Raw genomic sequence first — 25771 nt, 5'->3', positions numbered from 1 at the left:
TTCAGTACCTGGTGGACTGGGAGGGGTATGGCCCAGAGAAGCGGTGTTGGGTTCCGGTGGAGGACATTCTGGATCCCAACATCATCCGTGATTTCCACCTTCGCCGCCCGGACCAGCCCGCTACTTATCATCGGGGCCGTCCCTCTGGTTGGCGTCATCCTGTGGCTGGAGCAGTGGGGGGGGGGGGGTACTGTCACATCTACACCTGCTCCTCCCTGCCGGCGTTCAACGTCACCGGTATACTAACCACAAGATCTGTCATTACCCACACCTGGCATCAATTATTACACACACCTGTACGTCATGGGGCACACCTGAACTCCAACACCTCCCCTATATCTGGCATTCCCTTAGGTTCAATCCCCAGTCAGTATTGATCCCGTGTTTATGCATACGCACTACTGTTATGTTGTCTCGTTCCATGTTTGTAGTTTTATTAAACGTTTCATCTGCACCTCGACTCACAGCGACTTCGTTACACTCGGGCTAGGCTGCTCCTGTAATGAATGAACAAACAGAAAATACTGTCAGCATGAGACCTAAATAGCCTTGGATAAGCACTCACAATAATGACAGTATTTACTAAATACAGTCAACTAGGCTACTAAGTTACTTACTCAATGGGAAAAGTTGCATTTCCCCTCGGACACAATCTAGTGGATGTCGGTTGAGATGGATGTGATTTTGATGCGCAAGCAGTCCTCGATTATGTGAAAGCCGGTTCCTGTCATGAGTCTTGATTGCATTCATAAGAGGAAAAGGAGGACTCGCAGGTGTAAGTCGTACCAAATATTGTTAGCACATAAAATGTACGTTTTTTTATTGTGCTGTATTCCTCTGAGCATGCCACTCAAACCGCACACAGGCACTAGGAGAAGTTGTCCCTCAGCTGTTTGAAGTCTTCCATCACCTCTGTGACAATGCTGCGGCCTGGTCCCTCTGCGTTTCGTTTCTTCAGTGTGCCAAAGTGCAGTAGCCTTCCAGATGACAAGTCCAAGTTGACCAACTCAAGCTTCCTAGTAAAGGTCTCCAGGTTTTCCACCATGTCCACAAATGTTTTCCCTCTTCATTGTAACTGCAAATTTAACCTGTTTAAGTGACAATGTCACCCAAAAAAGCAATACGCAGGTGGTCAGATGCTGCCCTCATTTAGCTTTTTCTGAGAAAATCCACAACCTAGTCATGCAGCTCACAGAACCTCTCCAGTGCGTTCCCTTTACTCAGCCAACGCACATCGTTGCGAAGCAGGAGATCGTGGGTGGCCTTCTCTGATTCTGTCAAGCTTGCGTAGAAGATGGTGTTGGGTGCTTGACGTCTACCTGACAAAGTTGAATATGCGCATTACTTTATCCATCCCCGTTTAGTCTGGCACACAGCACACTAGGCGGCAGGTAGCCTAGTGGTTTGAGCGTTGGATTAGTAACCGAAAGGTTGCAAGATCGAATCCCCGAGCTGACAAGGTAAAAATCTGTCGTTCTGCCCCTGAACAAGGCAGCTAACCCACCGCTCCAAGGCCGTCATTGAAAATAAGAATTTGTTCTTAACTGACGTGCCTAGTTAAATAAAGGTAAAAATTGTGTAAAAATTCTTCCAGCTTTGTGAATATGATGTCTCCGGTGGTGTTCTTTGAGGGGAATCAGTGCCAGCAGCTATTCTTGAAATTCATTTCCATCAAAATAACAGACATGTACACACACAACTGTGCTTCCGTCAGTGTTGTCAGTACTAATTAATAGCCAGTGAAAAATGCTCAGCCTGATTGAGCCCCTCTAGAACAATCCTATGCACATCATCCGCCAGTGCACAGATGTAGCGGCCGGCTGTTGACACAGGCAGGGGCACCTGTTTGACAGTTCCTCCAAAACTGTCACCATATACCAAAATACCTGCGCGTCTGTGAAGGGCATGTTGTGTTTGGTTAAAACCCGGGAGGCACTTGTGACCTATTGTTGGGTCAGGCCACAAAGGAGCATTCTTGTGCCGTGTGTGTAGCTAGCAGTTAACACTTCAATTTCTCTGTCTGGGCCGGGAAGGCCACTTTGAAAGTGCCATGCATAGATTCATAATGACGTCTGAGATAACAAATAATTCAAACAGCGACATTTTCATTGCAAATAAGACACTGGCGAAAGATTGTAAGATGAACGCATATCTCTGTCCATTCTTTCCTGAAACTTCGATTTTCATTATCCACCTTTCTTTTGATAGGAGTGGTTAATGTTCGTAGTAGATAGGTAGTGGATGAAGTGGTTCTACTTTGAAAGTGACATTTTCTCTTGCTAGCAAGCTAATTGTTCTGAACTAATGTGGCCATTCCAAAAAAGTATAGCCTACAGTAGGCTACGTAGACCTGTTTCTCCCCACTAATCACAGCACAGAGAAATAGACAACAATAATAACTTAATAGAAACGTTGGGGATTTTATTAGTGTAATCATATCAAAATTATTATGTTACTGTCATTTAAATGATGTACTCATCAGATGTGTTAAAACATTTTGTTCAATTTGTTGTGTAGCCCTATTAATTGTGCTAATATTTTATATGCCAATTACGTTCTGGCCCGCCGACTACTAGCTCCAAAAAATGTTGCCCCCATGTGAAACCTAGTTGTGTACGTACATTCCCACACAAAGACTACTGGATTAAACAAGGATGTATGCATTTTCACAATTCTGAGAGAAACTTAACATGAAACGCTACTGTCTTTTCCGAATGTATGAAAACAGAAAGATTGTTTACCGTGAGAACAGACCATAAATTGCATTACCAAAGAGGCATTACTCCGAGATATTCAGAGCCTGGTGTGAAGGCAAGGTCAGGGTCCTTAAATTCTATAGCCACTCTGAGTAAACCGATCAGCTAAACGGCTAGTGGGGTGACGGAGGTCCATCATTCTATCACATTATTTAACATGTCCTCCAAGACGACTGAATAAAAAAATGCTGCTGCTTCACCAGAACTTGAACTATACCTGGCCCGTTTGTCATTCCTAATATTACAATATTCATCTCTGACAGGTTTACACCCACCCAGGTTAAACGGGGAGCAATTGCTGAGCCATTCATCATGCTCCGCAGCAGGCTCGGCTAAATGGGCTGCGGCTATAAATATTAGTAATCAGCAATAAGAGAAAAAGCACAAATCTACAATGCAGAACTAATAATCAATTCATCACAGTCTGCTCTTTTATTAATCTGGACTGGGCTGGCCCTGACTGACTAAAGGAAGCCAATGCTGTAAAAATGTCTACTTTTGGAGGCAAAAAGTAGCCAATTTAGTTTTATATTGTTACATGTATACTGTTTGATGCTGTGTTACTGTATATACTGTGCATTATGGCAAAACAGCTAAACAGTCGGGGTGCACCCAAATGGACAGGTTGTTTTAACTACAAGTCGGCTTGATGAGCCTGAAACCTCTAGTGGTTTCCCTGGGGCCTCATCTCACAGGAACATTGTGTGTATATGGACCCCTTCAGCTCCTCTACTGGGTGAAATGAGTATTGCTGTGATGACCTATCCAGGTTCCACACAGGGGTGTCTTTGTGTGCCCACCTCCTTCTGAGCTCCACTAACACACTACTGACTCTGTTCCCAGCCAAGGGAAACACACACAGCGGGCTACAGCCAAACGGCTTCCACTACAGGAGCAGGTACACACTTCCAAATCCATGTTTCAAAGTTCAGAACGCATCCCGACGCAAAATGACATGCTACTTACATGCCTTTTCAAGAGCATATTTTCATCAGAAAAGCAGCCCAATATTACAGGAAAAAAGAGAGCCAAACTGCAAAAATGTGGGTTAAACTGTGTTCAGCAGTTTATGATGGAGGGGATAAAAGCCCGCCTCAGAGTCCAATGAAAACATCTCTTGCATTTTACAGACACCCTGCCATGCTCCAATAAAACGGCTCATTTCCACTCAGCGGTGGAACTGCTCACCTTTATGCTAGTTGGGGCTTTGTGTTATTTACTACCTCTAAAAGCCTTGTGCCTCTGAGTGCTAGTCTCAGCAGGGTTAGGGCTGGGGCTGAGAGAGAGAGAGGGCTGGGGATGGAGCTGGTGAACAGAGGCAGATCATGTCACTTTCTCAGCAGCAAGCTCCTCCATAAGGGAACAGAAACACTCATGACAAACTTCACTGAAAGTGAAGTACTATAGAATAAAGTACTAAATATTTAATATGTTGGATACTTCTGCCCCCTCAACCAGTCCCCTTTAAATAAAACATAAGTCAGACATATAATGAGAAGCTGAGTTAAGTTAAAATGTTAGCGGGCGCTGCTAAAAATAGACTGTATAACAAAGTGGATCCATCACAAGGTGAGTGAGTGTCCTGATAATAAAAGTGACTACAATACAGGACCGTTTGCTCGTAAGAGTTAACGACGCGCATAAGACGCATGTCATTTCAGGTGCTGCACCCCCCAGGCCGCCACAGTCCAACCTGCCCAGTGACAAACAGCACACCCCACAACTTTCTCTCTACTCTGCCGTGTCCCTATCCTGCCCCCCAACCCCTTCCTTCCTCCCTTGTTGTGACAGGCTACTAAACTGATTGAGCCCATGCTTGGGATCTGACACGGAGGCGCGTTGCCTCCTATTTGTTGATTACTATTGATTTTCTTTGATACTTCATTTAAAAATCAATAGCCCGGAGAAAGAAAAATAGGCACGGTTTACACATACTTTAACATACTATTGTCCACTGGAGGCGGCTTCAGTTTTGGCAGAACCCTGGCAGCAATTAGGGGGAGAGCTCTTAACAGGTGAAAGCCAGGGCCTCAGATCGATAACCATTTTTCTTCCCCAATCACAGAAAGTGGCCATAAATTAAGCTCATCAGTGTTATTCTGTGGACAGCTGTGATGCACATAACGTCTGCTTCCATCGCCTTGTCACTCAAAGCACCCCGCCGAAGGCAGCGCTGTCCTCTGTGCCTGAGAGGGTGTCACAGACAGGGAGGGGGAGAGAGAGCGAGGGGGAGAGAAGAGGGACAGATGGATGCATCACCTGGAGTTCATGCGTCCGCGGAGCTTCTTTGCCTTCTTGCGTGCCTTCTGCCTCTCCTCTCCGTCCTTCACACTCTCAGAGGAGACAGTGCTGTCCGTCACAATGTCCACTATGTACTTCTTTAAGGAAAGATGCTCCTGAAACACATGCAAACATTTCATTACAACTAATCTCATTATTAAAAATGTGTCCAACAGTGTAAGCAAATGTGATGCTGATATGAAATTGTAATGGACACAAGGAGTGAGGAAAGAAGGTTAAATGAAAAAGGCAGGCAATTATCTAGGGTCCCATTTTTCCTTGGTAGACATAACCTCTGGCACTGAGAAGCCTGTGAGTCCACCTGCTGCCTGGCACCCATGGTAATGCTGAATTAGGTAGAGGTTTTGCTTCCAGTCTAGAATGTGCCACACCAGGTCTGTCAGATCAGATGCTGCTGATATCTCCACCAGGAGACAGAGGGATGAAACCCAATTTAAAAAACATGATGTATGTGCAAAAAAATAAATTACCCAATTATGCTGTCATCCAGAATCCTAGAGGATGGAATGGTCTAACTAGATAACAGTATCCATTCAGCAGCCTGGCCTGCATGAGGCATTCCATTTATTTTGTTAAGTGTTGGCAGTGCACCTGCTGCTTGAATAGGGGTTTCAGAAGAAACCCTTGAAAGAACGGTGTTATCATAAGCACACTAGAGCTAGAGAAGACCTACAGTTAACCATGTGCTAAAGTGCTCAATAATCCATGAGCAATAGCGATCACAAACAGGATCGGGAATCAATTCTTACGGCTTCACTGTTTCGACTTATTGATTTGTTATCAACCTGATCAGAGGGACCCTTACGAAAAAATATTGCAGTCAGAGTGCAGTATAACTGCAGTACAACTTCAGTATGCTGCAAATACTGTGTCTAATATACACTGCTCAAAAAAATAAAGGGAACACTTAAACAACACAATGTAACTCCAAGTCAATCACACTTCTGTGAAATCAAACTGTCCACTTAGGAAGCAACACTGATTGACAATAAATGTCACATGCTGTTGTGCAAATGGAATAGACAACAGGTGGAAATTATAGGCAATTAGCAAGACACCCCCAATAAAGGAGTGGTTCTGCAGGTGGGGACCACAGACCACTTCTCAGTTCCTATGCTTCCTGGCTGATGTTTTGGTCACTTTTGAATGCTGGCGGTGCTTTCACTCTAGTGGTAGCATGAGACAGAGTCTACAACCCACACAAGTGGCTCAGGTAGTGCAGCTCATCCAGGATGGCACATCAATGCGAGCTGTGGCAAGAAGGTTTGCTGTGTCTGTCAGCGTAGTGTCCAGAGCAGGAGGCGCTACCAGGAGACAGGCCAGTACATCAGGAGATGTGGAGGAGGCCGTAGAAGGGCAACAACCCAGCAGCAGGACCGCTACCCTCCGACTTTGTGCAAGGAGGAGCAGGAGAAGCACTGCCAGAGCCCTGCAAAATGACCTCCAGCAGGCCACAAATGTGCATGTGTCTGCTCAAACGGTCAGAAACAGACTCCATGAGGGTGGTATGAGGGCCCGACGTCCACAGGTGGGGGTTGTGCTTACAGCCCAACACCGTGCAGGACGCTTGGCATTTGCCAGAGAACACCAAGATTGGCAAATTCGCCACTGGCGCCCTGTGCTCTTCACAGATGAAAGCAGGTTCACACTGAGCACGTGACAGACGTGACAGAGTCTGGAGACGCCGTGGAGTCATGGTGTGGGGTGGCATTTCTTTGGGGGGCCGCACAGCCCTCCATTTGCTCGCCAGAGGTAGCCTGACTGCCATTAGGTACCGAGATGAGATCCTCAGACCCCTTGTGAGACCATATGCTGGTGCGGTTGGCCCTGGGTTCCTCCTAATGCAAGACAATGCTAGACCTCATGTGGCTGGAGTGTGTCAGCAGTTCCTGCAAGAGGAAGGCATTGATGCTATGGACTGGCCCGCCTGTTCCCCAGACCTGAATCCAATTGAGCACATCTGGGACATCATGTCTCGCACCATCCACCAACGCCACGTTGCACCACAGACTGTCCAGGAGTTGGCGGATGCTGTAGTCCAGGTCTGGGAGGAGATCCCTCAGGAGAACATCCGCCACCTCATCAGGAGCATGCCCAGGCATTGTAGGGAGGTCATACAGGCACATGGAAGCCATACACACTACTGAGCCTCATTTTGACTTGTTTTAAGGACATTACATCAAAGTTGGATCCGCCTGTAGTGTGGTTTTCCACTTTAATTTTGAGAGTGACTCCAAATCCAGACCTCCATGGGTTGATAAATTGGATTTTAATTTATTATTTTTCTGTGATTTTGTTGTCAGCACATTCAACTATGTAAAGAAAAAAGTATTTAATAAGATTATTTCTTTCATTCAGATCTAGGATGTGTTGTTTAAGTGTTCCCTTTATTTTTTTCCACCTGTTGTCTATTCCATTTGCACAACAGCATGTGAAATGTATTGTTAATCAGTGTTGCTTCCTAAGAGGACAGTTTGATTTCACAGAAGTGTGATTGACTTGGAGTCACATTGTGTTGTTTAAGTGTTCCCTTTATTTTTTTGAGCAGTGTATAAATAAAAAAAAATACAAAAACATCACATTTACATAAGTATTCAGACCCTTTACTCAGTACTTGGTTGAAGCACCTTTGGCAGCAGTTACAGCATTACAGCACACCTGTATTTGGGGAGTTTCTCCCATTCTCCTCTGCAGATCTTCTCAAGCTCCGTCAGGTTGGATGGGGAGGTGACCAAGAACCCAATGGTTACTCTGACAGACCTCCAGATTTCCTCTGTGAAGATGGGAGGATCTTCCAGATGGACAACGTTCTCTGAAGCACTCCACTAATTAGGCCTTTATGGTAAAGTGGCAAGACGAAAGCACCTAAAGGACTCCCAGAAACAAGATTCTCTGGTCTGATGAAACCAAGATTGAACTCTTTGGCCTGAATACAAAGCATCACGTCTGGAGTAAACCAGGCACCGCTCATAACCTGGCCAATACCATCCCTACGCTGAAGCATGGTGGTGACAGCATCATGCTGTGGGGATGTTGTTCAGCGGCATGGACTAGGAGACCAGTCAGGATCGAGGGAAAGATGAACGGAGCAAAGAACAGAGAGACACTTGATGAAGTCCTGAGCACTCTGGAGCAGGTTCTCAGACTGGGGCAAAGGTTCACCTTCCAACAAGACTACGACCCTAAGCACACAGCCAAGACAATGCAGGAGTGGCATCGGGACAAGCATCTGAATGTCCTTGAGTGGCCCAGCCGGAGCCCGGACTTGAACCAACTCGAACATCTCTGGAGAGACCTGGAAATAGCTGTACAGCGACGATCCCCATCCAACCTGACAGAGCTTGACAAGATCTGTAGAGAAGAATGGGAGAAACTCCCCAAATACAGGCGTGCCAAGCTTGTAGTGTCATACCCAAGAAGGCTCGCTGTAATTAATGCCAAAGGTGCTTCAACAAAGTACTGAGTAAAGGGTCTGAATACTTATGTAAATGTAATATTTCTGTATTTTTTTATAAATTAGTAAAAAAAATATATATCTAAAAAACAGTTTTTGCTTTGTAATTATGGGGTATTGTGTGTAGATTGACGAAGGGGAATACATTTTTTAAATCCATTTTAGAATAAGGGTGTAACAAAGTGTGGAAAAAGAGAAGCGGTCAGAATACTTTCCGAATGCACTGTAAGTACCCGCTAGAGAAGGTTGCCGGGTGTTCATCTTTAGCATATGCATCAGATGCATATGCAAGGCACGCAAACATGCTTGATGAATAACTTAATAATAATAAAAAAGTTCATAAACTATTGTAAAGGATTAATTGCATTAATAAATATTCATGGGGCCTCCTGAGTGGCACAGCGTTCTAAGGCACTGCATCGCAGTGCTTGTGGCATCACAACAGACCCGGGTTCGATCGCAGGCTGTTTCACAGCCGGCCATGACACCCATGAGGCGGCGCACAATTGGTCCAGCATCGTCCGGGTTAGGAGAGGGTTTGGCCGGACGGGATTTCCCTGTCCCAACGCGCTCTAGCGACTCCTTGTGGTGGGCCGGGCGCCTGCAAGCTGACTGCGTTCGCCAGCTGGACGATGATTCCTCCGACACGTTGGTGCAGCTGGCTTCCAGGTTAAGCGAGCAGTGAGTCATGAAGCAGTGCGGCTTGGCAGGGTCGTGTTTCAGAGGACGCATGGCTCTCGACCTTCGCCTCTCCCGAGTCCGTAGGGGAGTTGCAGCGATGGGACAAGACCGTAACTACCAATTGGATATCATGAAATTGGGGAGAAAATGACTTGTTTATATAGAGTCAAGGATATGTTTGTATAATTCTAGAAAAAAACATAGGCCTATAGCCCATTTTAGTTTCCCTTACAATAAAAACAGTGTAATCCATTAGATCAACTTTATTCATAGATTCATTAGTAAGAGTTATAGTAATTAATAATGTCCAGTTACAGCTTCTTTTGACAAGGCAGAAATTAAAAAATACAAATAATAATATTATAACCAGGCAGGTGCACAGGTGAATTTATTTGCTGTATTTCTAAACAAAAGCACCAGTGCATGGACAATTGTAAAGGATTAATTGCATAAAGAAATATTTGTGGAAATATATTCATGACAAGATATAAAAACAGTCATTTATTGATTGTGTCAGACACTGTTCCCTTATACACGTGCATTTACGCATGATTCAATCGCATCTTCTCTTTATGCTTCGTGTCCACAGTCATCACACAGCTTCAGGGCTTTGTGTGAGCAAGCCCCACAAACAAATTGGCTGCACTGCACACAGTTTTCATAGGCACCTGCCGACTTGACATTGTGTCTTATTTTTCCCCGAGCGGTAGCTGTGGTGCCTGGGGAAGAGGGAGAGCAGGACCTGCTGCCTTGGCGGCCTGCTTGGCAGATGTAGCTTCTATCTTGGCGTTCATGTGGTTCTCACAATGCTCACATGCCAGATCCAGCATGGTGGTGAGGATGAAACTAGTGATGCACCGATATGACATATTTGGCCGATACCGATATCCAATATTTTCCTTGCCAAAAACCCCCCGATATCGATACAGTAACCAATATTTAAAATGTTTGCGGCCTTTTAAGCATTCTAGTACAGTTAAATAGTTAACACACACGGACGTGGCGATCTAAGGCACTGCATCTCAGTGGAAGAGGCATCACTACAATCCCTGGTTCGAATCCAGGTTGTATCACATCCAGCCGTGATTGGGAGTCTCATATGGCGGCGCACAATTGGCCCAGCGTCGTCCGGATTTGCCCGTCATTGTAAATAAGAATTTGTTCTTAACTGACTTGCCTAGTTAAATAAAGGTCACACACACAGACCAAAAAGTTATTTTGTTGGCATTTACGTATGTCCCCATTACCAGTAAAACATAATCAAAACCTATTTATTTCACTTGCTGTATTGTTTTGTTGTTCAGTCATTTCATTCTCAACCAGGATTTCTATGGAATGCAGTTTGGGTCTTTGCGTGTCAAATAACACTATTTGACCTGTCAAATAACACTATTTGACGTGTCAAATAAGCTTCTTGACCAATCGGGACCTGAATATGACTGCACGTCAAATAATAATTTAACGCCTAAATCAAATAAATTACGTAATTATTACACATTGATTACACGATCACTCGTATTTCATATGTCACAACGATTCCTCGATACGTATGCTATGATGCTGGTAAAGTTGTCTTATGCACCTACAGTGCTGGTCATAAAAAAAAGCTAGCTAGCTCATGGATGCAAACAATGTTATTTTCCAAAAACATAGCAAAATGACAATCTGTTTCAGTAGTCATCTAAAACAGCAGTAATTTATAAGACAGTTCTTATTTGATTAATAGTGGTCGGACCCATTTGTATGACGCTAGCCACAATAAGGATTAGCCACAATTTTGGACTTTGCGGTTACCCTTCAAAATAAATGTATGGCATAATTCTACTATTTGTATTCATTTGCATCACTGTCAATTACATACTTTTATTTTGAAGGCAAACCGCAAATTCCACTATTGTGCCTAATCCTTATTGTGGCTAGCTTCACAACACATAACCCGGTCCGGTCGAGCCTCACTAGCCAGATGAAGCTAGCTGGCTGCTTATAACGTTAGCTTTGGGCAACAGGGTTAAGTAGCTGGCTAACTATTTTTATTAACTGAAGTTCAATTTCAATAGCTGAACAACACGTGGCAACTTAGCCAATACTTACTCACATGAGGATTCCCAAATCATTGCTAAGAATAATGAAAATGATTGCAGTTTCTACTGGTCATTGTTTTCAGGCTGGTTGTATTGGTGCTAGCTAGGTACCAAGCTAAAGCTAGCTACCCCAGAAGTTGTGGTCGAACAAATAATGCTTTATTACCAACGCAGTATTGTAAACACATCGTTCGTGGCCGGCGTTTGATTGTTTGCAGACTTTTTTGTGCAGCTTTGACAGTACTACTGTATCTTTTTTCACACGCAAAAACCCAAACGGCGTTCAGTAGTATGTATGTCGTGAAGCTAATAGCAGTGACGCAATTACTGTGTAACTCCGGTAGGACAACATCTGAAAAATAGCACACTTGGTAGTGTGTACCGGTGCTCGACCAGTCGGCGAAAGCCAACATCATCCACGAAAGAGAACGGTTGATTGTCAAGGGCAATGAATTCCATTATCTTGGCTTTAATGGATTTTGCCTTTGAATTGTCTCGCTGAAATTTTCTTACTCTTTCAAATGACTGCTCGACTTGTTGACTTCTCGATCCACACAGTAGACATTGTGGGCTAGGTTAGGAATGCTGTGTTGTACGTGTAGCGCAAAATGTTACGTGGCGTCATTACGTCATGTAATGATGCCACGTTATATTGGTATGTACGTCAGCTTTGACATCAGTTTTTAACATCGGCTTTAAACTAGACATCGGGCCGATACTGATGTTGGTATTTTTAGCTAATATCGCCCGATTCTGATATGTTCACCGATATATCGTGCATCCCTAGATGAAACACTTATTTACTTGACATCTGTACACCAGTGAGTGTTGTTTTACCACTCTCCTTCACTGATGTGGAGTACAGCACAGCTGGTATGTTGGTTTGCACAGTCGGGGGCAGCTCTCGCCCGTTTTGTTCACAGTTCTGAGCAGGCTAGTCTTCTTTGCAATCAACTTGTCTGCCAGGGAAATTGATGTGAAGAAGTTGTCCATGGTCAGATTTGCCCATGTAAGGCTCCATGAATCTCAAAACCACAGTCTCAGACAGTCGCTCACCCGCTGGCCTGGTTTCACCTTTCTCCTGATATGGAAAGCCATTGAGCAAGTACTTGGTTTGGACATCAGCGACTAACCAAAACTTAACTGAAGTCACATGCACAATTATCAGTTTCTATCGCCCATTTATCCATCGAAGATAGAATAGCATATTGTAATTTTACGTTTATTATGTTACTAGTTTTTGGTTAGTAGCCAGAACAATGCTGCCACGTGAGTGGTCATGTGCTGAAAGCATGGACAGCACGGATATTCTTGGAAAAAGTTAAATTTGGAAAAAGAGCTTCACCTGAATTTTGAGTTGACAAAAAGTAAGAGTCATATAAACTGCAGAATGTGCTATTTCAGATACTATATAGAAATCAAAATGTTATACCTGCATGTGACTGAAGGAGGATTTGATAAAGTGATGATCCTTTCCCTGCATCTGTCAATTACAAGATGTTACCCATCTCTTCACGTACAATTTCACAACTGATAGGCCTAATATTGTCACTCATCAGATTGTCAATGCAATCTTGTCTATAGGCTAACTCTTATTATGTTTGAAATTCATTTTGGTATAGTTTCAAATGGGCCGGCTGTGCAGGCTGACTTTACAAAGTAAAACATAAAAGAGAATGTATCACGCAAGGCGCGTGGTCAAATGATTAAAATGAGCACCAACGCTGATAAATAGGCATAACACAAAATTCAACATTACACTATTGTTCTAAATTAAAATCAACCTCAGCTATGCCTAATTTAAATTCGATTGTGAAGTAACTTGCACAATTTTCGCCCATTCCACATGTTCATTCAGTGGGCTGGCATCGTATGAGTCGCTAGATAAAATCAATATGTTTTGCATTATTCTAAAAGGCCTACTGGCTACATGTAGCATGTTTTTGTTTCCTTTACAATACATTTGATTAGTAATAGAGTTGGACTAATTGCTTAGTCTTAGTCGCATGTGAGGTATTTATAATAAATCATACATGAGTTCCATTTAAATAGATTTGCTTTCATACGGTTAAGGGATAAAGTTAACTTTATATATTTGTTCTTTGTTGTCACTTATTAAGCATTCTAAGTATTTGTTATTTTTTGTGGTCCACAAAGGATTCCTGTAGATCATGAGTTATTATTTTTCCTATTGCCATTATCATTTATTTTTCACGTTAATTATATATCCTGAGACTTTAGAGTATTCTGAAAATATTGGTTTCCTGTTCCATCTCCCTCTCCTCCAACCCTAGCCAAATCAGGCCCTACCCAATGGTCATGCGTCGTCGCTCTCCTTCTCCCCCCCTCCTCTGATATCATTTCTCCCTCCTGCTAAATCCTTCTCCCTTCTCATTCTGCCTCTTCGACCCTATTCTCCTCCCTTTCTGCAACCTATGACTAGCACTGTCCTCTTTACTCCCGGCCCTCCCCTCTTGCTCCGTGGTTGAATGACTCCTTGCGAGCTTACAGAACAGGCCTGCGGGCATCTGAGCGTAAATGGAGGAAAACTAAACTTCCGGAGGACCTATCATCCTTTCTACCTTCTCTTCCTCTGTATCCGCAGGTCGACCCCATCCCCTCCTTTCTCCAGACCCTCTCTGGAGGCCTTCTCCCATTCCTCACCAACTCATCCCTGACCACTAGCTGCGTCCTCTGACTTCAAAATGGCCAGTCACTCCCCTCCTCAAGAACCAAACACTTGATAATTCTCACGTCAAAAAGTTTCTCCAAAATAGCCCCTATTCTAAGTGAAATTTACAATGAAGCATTTGTAAATGGTTCTCTCCCACAGACTCTCACTCAAGCAACCATTTGCCTTATTCTTAAAAAAAACAAAGACCCTCTTGACTGTGTATCATACTGTCCAATTAGCCTGCTAAATGTTGACTATAAAATTCTAGCCAAACTTCTGGCAATGCGTCTAGAAACAGTCCCCCCATCAATTATCTCTCCGGATCAAACAGGATTTATTAAAAATAGACACTCATTCTTCAATCTTCGATGATTATTTAATATTATATATAATCCTTCTGTCACCAATACCTCTGAAGCCATTATATCCCTGGATGCGGAGAAAGCGTTTGACCGGGTGGAATGGAAATACCTTTACTGTTTGCCCTTGCCATAGAACCACTTGCAATAGCACTTCGCTCCAACCCCCTCAAAGGTATAGTCAGATATGGACACGAACACAAACTGTCTTTATATGCAGAGGATGTATTATTATACACATCCAACCTTTCTGTCTCTGTTCCTGCTGCCCTTGCCACTTTCGCATTCTTCGGTCACTTAGGGTATAAACTGAATCTTAGTAAAAGCGAATTGATGCCGCTTAATATGGCCGCAAAAAATTCCCCTTTACATAACTTGCCATTTAAAATTGCTCACAGTAGTTTTATTTATCTCAGGGGTACATGTCACAATCAGATTTGAAAACCTTTTTCAAGCCAACTTTGCTCCTCTTGTAACCCGTACTGAGGACGATTTGGAACGCTGGTCTTTGCTACACCTATCCTTAGTCGCAATAATTAATTATATTAAAATGAATACTCTCCCTAAATTCTTATCTCTATCAGTGCCTTCCGATTTTTCTTCCCAATACATTTTTGAAAAAGATGGACGGCCTAATACTACCCTTTACATGGGACAAAAATCCCCCCGGGATTCGAAAACAGCTTTTGCAGAGGCCCAAACTAGAGGGCGGTCTAAGTCTACTAAGTCGATTTCAGATTCCATTATTGGGCCGCTAACCTTAGGATCATTCAGTACTGGTTGCAGAGCAGAGAGATATTCCCACCCCCAATTTGGCTAGAGATGGAGGTCGCCTCATCTATACCGGCATCATTATCTTCCCTCGCTCACTCCTCCATACAGGCCCTTACTCCTCCTTCACTAAAAATAGATGTGTCAAAACAACATTGAAGATCTGGATTCAATTTAGGCGCCACTTTGGGTTTCAGACAATATCTTCTTTGGCTCCGGTAGCCTCAAACCCAGCTCTCCCCCCCATTTTACATTTTAGTCATTTAGCAGACGCTCTTATCCAGAGCGACTTACAGTAGTGAATACATACATTTCATTTTCATTTCATGCATTAAAAAAATAATAATAATTGTACTGGCCCACCGTGGGAATCAAACCCACAACCCTGGCGTTGCACACACCATGCTGGCGTTGCAAACACCATGCTCTACCAACTGAGCCACAGGGAAGGCCATCTGAGATGTCGTGTATGCACATACCAGGCCCCTATCTATGGTTGATGGTGCTTTCTCAACATGGTCTAGTCTCAGTATTAAAAGATTCAGGGATCTGCATATTAACAATACATTTAGTACGTTTGAAAAATGATCAGCTAAATCTGGTCTCCCCAGACATCATTTCTTTAGGTTCTTACACGTCCGGAGTTACATCCACAGCATAGATCCAGGATTCCCCACCCTTCCTGGTGAAACCCAGTTCAACATTTCTTATCCCACTTTCTACTCTGAAAGGCACCTTGTCAATAATGTAGTCACATTTTCTCACTACAAACCTGTTATGTATGGTACGACGTGCTGTACGTCATACTATACGTTGTTATGGTTTACGACAGTGTGCTGCTTTACGGATGAATGGGTTGTCAGGATGAGTGGCACATGTCATTAAACGTCAGAGTGATGTACAATGTGAAACCGTGCAGACGTGTGTTCTTCTACAGCTAGGCTAGATATAACATTGGCGACGAGGATGGGATGAATTCAATTTACCACCGCCGGCACCATTCCTCGCCGTGCCTGGCGAACCTCCAGTCCCGTGGAATAACTGGCTTGATAGCTTTAACACTTATATCGAAGCTATGGACCTTTCTACAATCTCCGACAAGCGGAGGACAGCACTGCTCCGTCACTGCCTTGGTACAGAGGGACAAAGGATTTTCAGAGCGCTTGGATCGGCTCCTACATTCACTGCCGCAGTCAGCCTCCTACGGAACCACTTCGCCGGGAAAGAGCGAGTGCTCCTCCGACGCTACCGGCTACGGAAGAGACACCAACGGCCGGGTGAGTCCATTCAAAGCTACGTGGCTAATCTGAGGGATTTGGCTAGCTCTTGTAACTATGGGACACTTCAGGACGAGATCATCAGGGATCAGTTGATAGAGGGGACGTTATGTGAAAAGACAAGGGAGAAACTACTTTTGGAATCGGATAATTTACAACTAGATGGAGCTATTAAAATAGCACTCCAGGTTGAAGCGGCGTTGGAATGCTCTACTATGCTAACAGACAGATCTGCAGCATACACTCGGCCCCCAGCCATTCTCACACAGCAGCTTCAGCCCGAGCAGGCGCACTACAACGATCACGCGCTGTGCATGGCCTCCCACGTTGATAGCTGCATGGACACAGACACCGGCATGCCCGTGCAGCAGGCACACAGACAAACGAACAGAAGTAGCTGTGGCAACTGTGGGGCTAGCTCTCACAATTCAAGGGCTTCAAACTGCCCAGCCCGTGGGAAAATATGCAAGAACTGTTCAAAATACAATCACTTTGCAAAAGTGTGTCGTTCTGCCCCAGCTACTAGCTCCACCCAGCACAGGCCCTTAGTTTCATCTCACTCTCAACATGAACGCACGGAAATTCGAACTGTCTCCACCAACCATGTGTCATTCAGGACATGCACTGTGCAGCTGGGTGAGGTGGGTTTGCCTTTACTGCTGGATACTGGCGCTGCGGTGTCATTGCTCAACCTTGCAACTTACTACAAGTTTTTCAGTCACCTACCACTCCAACAGCCCTCCACTGCCCTGTGTGGGTACGGTAGATCCAAGATAGACATTGTAGGCACCCTCCAGGTCCCAGTACACTACGGCACCAAGCATCTGCCATCATTCACATTGTACATCAGGTGTCTTAGTCAACCTCCAGGTTAATGGACTGAACTGGTTAGTTTGGAGGGTCCTTCCGTTTTAAAGGTTAATGTTTTATTTCTTACAGTTATCACTCTAGGTTCTTGCCCTATGGACATTTTATATATGGTACCAGTCCCTGGTTTTGGAAAGGGGGGGGAAATGTTATATCTAGCCTAGCTGTAGAAGAACACACGTCTGCACGGTTTCACATTGTACATCACTCTGACGTTTAATGACATGTGCCACTCATCCTGACAACCCATTCATCCGTAAAGCAGCACACTGTCGTAAACCATAACAACGTATAGTATGACGTACAGCACGTCGTACCATACATAACATTTCCCCCCCCTGGGGGAGGTCCATCCGGTGGACCTCCCCCACCACTACCACCCGAGCCCCAGCCTCTGTGGGCTCCCCAAGGGCCAGAGCCACAAGCGGTGGCGGTTGAAGAAAGGCCTATGCGGGCACGAACTCGCCCTGCTCATCTGGGGGACTACTTAACCTCTTTTCATTCTTAGGCTCCGGTAGGTGTCTTAGTCAACCTCCAGGTTAATGGACTGAACTGGTTAGTTTGGAGGGTCCTTCCGTTTTAAAGGTTAATGTTTTATTTCTTACAGTTATCACTCTAGGTTCTTGCCCTATGGACATTTTATATATGGTACCAGTCCCTGGTTTTGGAAAGGGGGGGGGGATGTTATGTATGGTACGACGTGCTGTACGTCATACTATACGTTGTTATGGTTTACGACAGTGTGCTGCTTTACGGATGAATGGGTTGTCAGGATGAGTGGCACATGTCATTAAACGTCAGAGTGATGTACAATGTGAAACCGTGCAGACGTGTGTTCTTCTACAGCTAGGCTAGATATAACAAAACCATCTCATTAAACAATATTAAATCCTCATGGGAGGAGGAACTGGGTGAGGAAATATCTGATGAACTATGGGAAGGGACACTCAAAAGGGTACATAGCTCTTCTATTTGCGCATTCAATGCAAACTCATTCATAAGGCCCACTGGACCAAAGCAAGATTATCCAAAATATACAAGGATGTGAACCCTAATTGTGTACGATGTAATCAATCTCCTGCTAATCATGTACACATGTTGTTTCTTGTTGGTTTCTGGAAAGACATCTTTAACACACTCTCAGAATTAAGCGGCACACAGATCGAGCCCGACCCTTTTATTGCACTATTTGGGGTTTCCTTACCCACAATACAATTGACCAAAATGAATAAGGATGTAATTTCCTTTGTCACTTTGTTAGCGAGACAATTCATTTTACTTAGATGGAAATCCTCTGCACCCCCTTCTCATGCTCTTTGGATTAAATCCATTTTGAATTGCATAAAGTTGGAAAAAATTAAACACTCAATGGGTCTGTAGACAAATTCTATGCAATGTGGGCTCCCTTCTTTTCTTACATTAAAACTACATTTCCCTGCAGTTCCAGGGTGATGTATATTTATATATTGGTGATGTAAGAGGCCTGGTATGTGCATACACGACATCTCGGATGTTAAGGACTGTATTATCTGTGCTTGTTGACCTATAACAACTGTATCAAAATATATATATTTTTTTTGTCTCTTTCTTTTTTGTATATGTCTGTCTCTCTCTTTGTTTTGCTGTATTGTCTTTGATGTGTTGTTTTATATTACTACCAAATAACTTACAAGTGCAATTATTTTGTAAATGCTGGTGTTAAAAATTCAATACAAAGTAAAAAAAAAAACGTTTAAAAAACGCTATCACTTTTTCTTTCCAAAACACTTGAGCGTGCCGTCTCTGACCAATTATCTCACTCTCTCAGAACGAGCTCCTTGAACCTAACCAGTCAGCCTTCAAGACAGGTCACTCATCCGAGACTGCTCTTCTCGGTTACAGAGGCTCTCCGCACTGCCAAAGCGGACTCTCTCTCTTCTGATCTCATCCTCCTAGATCTATCCGCTGCCTTCAACACTGTGAACCATCAGATCCTCCTCTCCACCCTCTCAGGGCTGGGCATCTCCGGCTCTGCACACTCTTGGATTCTACCTGGCAGGCCATTCCTACCATCACTACTAGGGATGTGACAAATGGACAATTTTGCTTAACATTTAAACAGCCATTTAAAAACTGTTTTTCGTTACATCTACCACAATCCTTTACAGACAGAATGCAGTTACAGTAACATATCGATAGCGACAATAACCTTTCAGACAATTAAAGTGTCGCATCACATGCGTCTGTACCTTTTCAGACAGTAGAATTCTGCTGTGGCATAGAATGTTCTGTATCGTTTCCCTGGCAACAATACATTTTCCTGATTGATGTGCAGCTACTAAATGTCTTGGTCAGTGAAACTTTAAAGTACTTTTTTAGGAGAGAGTGGTCTGCACGCAGGCAGCTGGCAAGGTGCAGTTGTTCGAGATTATTTGTTCTGGTCGTCTAGTGATTATTATTATTAATTATTTTACCCAATTTCGTGGTATCCAATTGGTAGTTACAGTCTTGTCCCATCGCTGCAACTCCTGTACGGATTCGGGAGAGGCGATGGTCGAGAGCCATGCGTCCTCTGAAACACAACCCAGCCGCACTGCTTCTTGACACAATGCCCGCTTAACCCGGAAGCCAGCCACTTCACTGTGTCGGAGGAAACACCGTACACCTGGTGACCGTGTCAGCGTGCACTGTGCCCGCCCTGCCACAGGAGTCGCTAGTGCGCGATGGGACAAGAACATCCCATCCGGCCAAACTCTCCCCTAACACAGATGACGCAGGGCCAATTGTGCGCCGCCTCATGGGTCTCCTGGTCGCGGCCGGCTGCAACAGAGCCTGGACTCAAACCAGGATTTCTAGCAGCACAGCTAGCACTGCGATGCAGTCCCTTAAACCACTGCGCCACTCGGAAAGCCCCTGGTCGCCTAGTGATGGACGTTAGTCCCGCTTCAGACGTGGCATTCCTTTACAGACAAGTAAAATGCCCGTTTGTATCTCCAGAGAAGTTTTTGTATCAGCATTTAAAAAGTTGTAGTGTACCCTACCCTAACAGACAAACATGCCATAGCCGAGGCGTTTTCAAGGGGCCACATCCCATTATGTCAGAAAAAAAAAGAAAAAGAGTACCCCGTGCTCGCAAGACTGTCTTGAAGATGCCTCTGTATCCCAGGGACATCGGTGCAATGGATAGGCTAGGAAATTCTTGAGCCTTTCAGTCATGACCGTGTCTCTGCCTTGCTTGAGAGGCAGCTGTTCAGTAATCTCTCTGAGAGCCTATCCCCTCCAATGCTCATTACATTTACTTAACGGAATTGTTCAAAAACATGAGCCATCTCAGAAATCACATTAAAAGACAGAAAGGATCTTAAATATTAACTCATCTACAGAATGAATTGATATCATGACCATGTCATTGCCTAATGCTTTTATTTGAACTTAACTATAAGATTATTTTGTATCATGACAGGTCATCTGATGAGGATGTGTGACAGACAGGTGTCTGGATGAAGCAGGAAGACAATAGGCCACAGAGCAAGGCCTGAGGGCAGGGCTCCCTCACAATACCTACCACACACTGCTTCTCCTCTGTTCTGGAGGGAGTAACCAGAGGTCTTTCTAAACATCACACACCCACAGCGCCCAGAGAACAGGCCTCTTTAGAGCACAATCTAAGACACATGACTCAGAGGTTGGCTTTGCACTTGGTGTGAAATAGACAGCGGTATGTCATGTTAGGTACTTGATCCAGCTACACACACACACCATCCATGCAACTTGCTCACAGGACCTTTGTTTTATGGAACGGAATCCTTTCTGTGACATTCAAGTAGCACTTTCAACACAGAACATGATAAATATGACAGAGTTACAAAAAAATGCACATTCATTCTCTATGCATCTTTCAATGTTTAATGCCTTCCATTTTTAGAAGTCTTTCATTTTATTTTATTATTATTATTTATTTTACATTTTATCTTCCAGGAAATCTGAACTGCAACTTCACTCCTTCAACTAGTTGAAACGGTCTCTTTACAGCTCTGTACACTTTGTTCTAACAGCCTGGCAGAGACAGGGGTACTTCAGCTGGCACTCTGTGTATTTCAACAGGGGTCTCTGGCCACCAGAAGGGATTCATCATCAACACCACCCTTGTTTACTGCTGGCTCCAGGAGGTCAACACTCATACCCAGAAGCTGGAGTCCATCACAGCCTAGTGATCCCTCTTTTGGCCCAGGCCTGTCCCACAGCCCCATTCTCAGAGGCCCAGCTGAGGGTGCAGGAGGGGGCTGGGAAGGGATGAGTATTCCCTTGGAGAGGTCACTGGTGTTTTTGTGCTGCTGTGTCAAGGGTGACCAATAAATAAATCCAATATGTCCAACCCGAGGGGCCCTGGACATTGCATATATCATTAAAACAGGACATTTGACAACTAATAAGTGTAAGTAAAGAGTGATTGCAATCCCAGCCGTTCTCTTGGCACATCGATCCAGCCCTGTTGATAATCATTGTATTTTCTATTTAATTCGCAAGTCCTTGAAAATGAGAGAAAATGACTAAATATGAAGCCTTGGGGCATCTGCCGGCCCGCTTCCACTGAAAAACTATGTAGTGACCTCTGTAAAGTTCAGCCAACCATCTTCATTTTAATTAAAAATCTTTCATTCCAGCAAGAGTTATGGAACTAGCTGCTGGAAAATTGTTGGCAGTTGCATGAATGAAATACTGCACACCAAAATGAGCAGGACATAAATAAAGAAAGGCCAGCATAGTCTATCTAAACAAAAATCCCAGGACATTTCTCCAACGCCTGCTTGATTGCCCTCAAAAGCTGAATGAAAATGTGGGACAAAAGCAGGGCTGAATAGCCCATAATTGAAACATAGCGTAGTAAATGACAAGAGCATGTCCAGTACAGTTGTCTTGTCTCATCCAATTACAACAAAGAAGAGCCATTATTACGCAGGGAACACCATGCTGATAATCCATAGTACATACACTACAATCGTTTGGACCCATTAGCTAAGCCATTTCGTACCCCACCAGCCACTACTATTGTAAAGCATAGCCTACATTGCATGGTTTAAAGGCAGTCTGAAGAGGTAGTGTGATACTGGCTGTGGCCATAGTACTGTATTGGAAAGTTGCATGCCTTCATTGCCAATGCCTTGTTTATCATACTGTCAAACAGAGAAATAGGCGTCAGTTGGAAAGCAAATGATTTAGAGTGGAAGGTGGTGGGATTAATGATCAGCCAGTGAGAACAGGTTTGAATGAAGGATCTGCTGGGGCCAAAGGTTTTGCATATAGCACCAACAGTTGTCAGCCTCACAAAGAGCAGCATGGTGAAAAGGAAATCTCATATTGCAGAGAAGGTTGAGAAGCCTCCTTCCTTTAAAACCTGTTGGGGCTAGGGGGCAGTATTTTCACGGCCGGATGAAAAACGTACCCAATTTGAACAGGTTACTACTCTGGCCCAGAAACTAGAATATGCATATTATTAGTAGATTTGGATAGAAAACACTCTAAAGTTTCTAAAACAGTTGGAATTTTATTCAAGATATATGATAAAAACAACCTAAAGATTGATTCTATACATCGTTTGACATGTTTCTACAAACTGTAGTATAACTTTTTACTTTTCGTCTGGACTAAGTAAGCATGCGCGTTGTGGATTTGGATAGTGAACCTAACGCGCGAACAAAATGGACATAAATATTAACTTTATCGAACATTTATTGTGGAGCTGGGGTTCCTGGGAGTGCCTTCTGATGAAGATAATCAAAGGTAAGTGAATATTTATAATGTCATTTCTTAGTTTTATTGACTCCAAGATGGCAGGTTTCTGTTAGCTTGTTATTGGTGTCTTCTGGGCTGTACTCAGATTATTGCAAATTGTGCTTTCGCCGTGAACCTTTTTTGAAATCTGACAAAGGGGATAAATTTAGGAGAAGTGTATCTATAATTCTGTGCATAACACTTCTATATTGATCAATGTTTATGATGAGTATTTCTGTAATATGTGTGCTCATTGTGCTCATTCAGCGGGAGGTTTGGAGGGAAAACATTTCTCAACATTACGCGCCAATGTAAAATGCTGTTTTTGGATATAAATATGAACTTTATCGAGCAAAACATACATGTATTGTGTAACATAATGTCCTAGGAGTGTCATCTGATGAAGATCGTCAAAGGTTAGTGCATCATTTTAGCTGAATTTCTGGTATTTGTGACGCCTGTCCTTGCTAGGAAAATGGCTGTGGTTTTTCTTGTGTTGGAACTGTCCTAACATAATCAAATTTTATGCTATCGCCGTAAAGCCTTTTTGAAATCGGACAATGTGGTTGGATTAACGAGAGTCTTATCTTTAAAATGGTGTAAAATAGTTGATTGTTTGAGAAAATGGCATTATGAGATTTTAGCTGTTTTGAAGTTGGCGCTCTGATTTTCCACTGGCTGTTGTCAAAATCAATCCCGTTAACGGGATAAGAACGGGAAAGGGTCCCCTAGAGGTTAACAAGCAGCCTTCCCATGAAAAGTGCTCTGTTACAGAACGGCCTATAGATATGGGGGTGATGTCATCCCTCAACTGAGTCACTGAACACTAACTGTTTACATTTCAGGGCCCCTTTATAATCTCACAAAGCCAGCGAGAGAGCCGAACATTATATGATGGGATTCAAACAATAATAATGAGCCTGTCATAAACAACAACAACCTTAATTTAATATCACAGACAATATCTGAATATTTGAGGTAAGACTTCCTTTGAAAAGGATATATGCATCCCTTTTCATCTCAATATTAAATCATATTAAAATTATGGGTAACAATTAAGTACCTTAGTATGATTTTGATTGAAAACAATGGTCAAAAACATAAAAACAGCTTCATAGCAAAGGGCAATTTCTCAAGAATTTTGCTTGGACTGTTCTGAGTGGGGAGGGGAAAACTGAAAACTAGCTGTTATTGGTAGGGTTTTGGAACTCTTTCTTATTGGTCTATTAACCAATTTACTGCCTGGTGATGTCACCAGGCAGGCGAAAACTCCATCCCACCAAAACAGGTTGAATTTTCAGGCGGTCTTTTCAAACAGCTCTTACACTAAAAGGGCATGATCAGAATTTTCACAATTTCACAGTATTATCCAACAGTGTGGAGATTTTATATATATATATATATATATATATATATATATATATATATATATAAAAAACAGGATTTTTTTTTTTTTTTTAACTGCACTGGGCCTTTAAGTGCTTAGGTGTACGCACCACTTCCTCATCGGAGAGCTCCCGTCCCTGGATGCTACTGCTGTCTCTCACGGCCTGCTGGTGCCTCTTGCCCTTGGTGTGGCTGTACAGGTGCACCTCCGTGGTGATCTACAAACACACAGGTCAGAGGTTACTGCTGAGGACAATGGAGACAGAGGCAGAGGGGGTCAACAAGGTCCCCACCCCCCATGGGAAGCAACTACAACTATACATTACAACTGGTTTTTAATAAGATCTTACAGAATGGTTCCTCTCCACCTCCACTCACAAACTGAATAAATAGTGAGACCTAATATTTTAGTAGGTGTCAGGAACTTAACTGCAGTCTTCAGATCATGATCCATATGTTGTGCATGTTAAACACAATACGCCTTTAGTGGAATGAATTGACATGGTAAAGAAGAAAGGAGGAAAGTGTGGCAGCGTAGTTTCTTCAACCAGCATGTGATATGTGTCAGACAGACATGAGAGCATTGTTAAACTGAAGATGACTTCATGGCTGCATTTCATGATATTCGCCTTTCTGACAGCACAGCAGGACCATACTAAATACTGCAGTATGAAATCGTGGCTGACAGATCCACTCAGGATGATCCATCTCAACAAATGGACCCTATATAACAACATTAATGTGATTGCCCTAGGATGGTCAATCACAAATCAAGCAGAATATTTTATCTTTCATCCCTCTACTCTGTGTCAATGATTACTCCTCACACCAACTGATTAACTAATGTCCCTTCTGTCATTCTTGCTGCTCACACACAGAGTGACCATATACAGTGGCATGTTTGGAAAACGACACACTGAATAGTAAGGCTGGCAATTTGCCAGGGACCTCTCAACACGATATTATTACGATACTTCAGTGCCAATATGATATGCGATTCTCAAGATTCTATATGCATGTGATTTGATACTACGATTTGATGTTCCAAACATATTGCTGCTGCAGAGGTTACAAGAGAGCCTTTGAAAAGTAATGTAAACAAAAATGCTGACAACATGTTGGCTCAGTATTTAAAATGAAGATGAAGAAGGGCAATTCCAAGGGTTAAGAAATTATGCTGAGACTCAGATATTTCACTTTAAAATGTATACCGAACAAAAACCATTGATTTTAAAGTTTAACAAAGCATACAACTCTATGCACTTTTAACAATTTCCACTGAAAATTTTACAAAAACACATTTTACAGGAAGAACTGTGCAGATACAAACTTTGAGAGATTTTACCATAACTCTGTTACCAAACTTCGCACAGTTTTTCAGTAAATGTTTATATTTTTTTATTTACTGTATAA

At 43.3% G+C, this 25771-nt stretch overlaps 1 protein-coding gene across 2 annotated transcripts in view; it reads right to left on the bottom strand.

Annotated features, from left to right (window-relative positions):
* The window catches only part of scaper (S-phase cyclin A-associated protein in the ER), a 133531-nt gene that overhangs the window by 52636 nt on the left and 55124 nt on the right, over positions 1-25771 (bottom strand). For both annotated transcript variants that reach the window (XM_029757625.1, XM_029757627.1), the window contains 2 exons: positions 24469-24576; positions 5016-5152 (listed from right to left, as the gene is read on the bottom strand). In XM_029757625.1, the coding sequence (XP_029613485.1) occupies positions 5016-5152; positions 24469-24576 (245 nt within the window). The remainder of the gene's footprint in view (positions 1-5015; positions 5153-24468; positions 24577-25771) is intronic.

This window comes from Salmo trutta, chromosome 7 (genome assembly GCF_901001165.1).
Source record: "Salmo trutta chromosome 7, fSalTru1.1, whole genome shotgun sequence".
NCBI lineage: Eukaryota > Metazoa > Chordata > Actinopteri > Salmoniformes > Salmonidae > Salmo > Salmo trutta.
The sequence above is the reverse complement of the archived record's forward strand: the minus strand, read 5'-3'. Positions and strand labels throughout refer to the sequence as shown.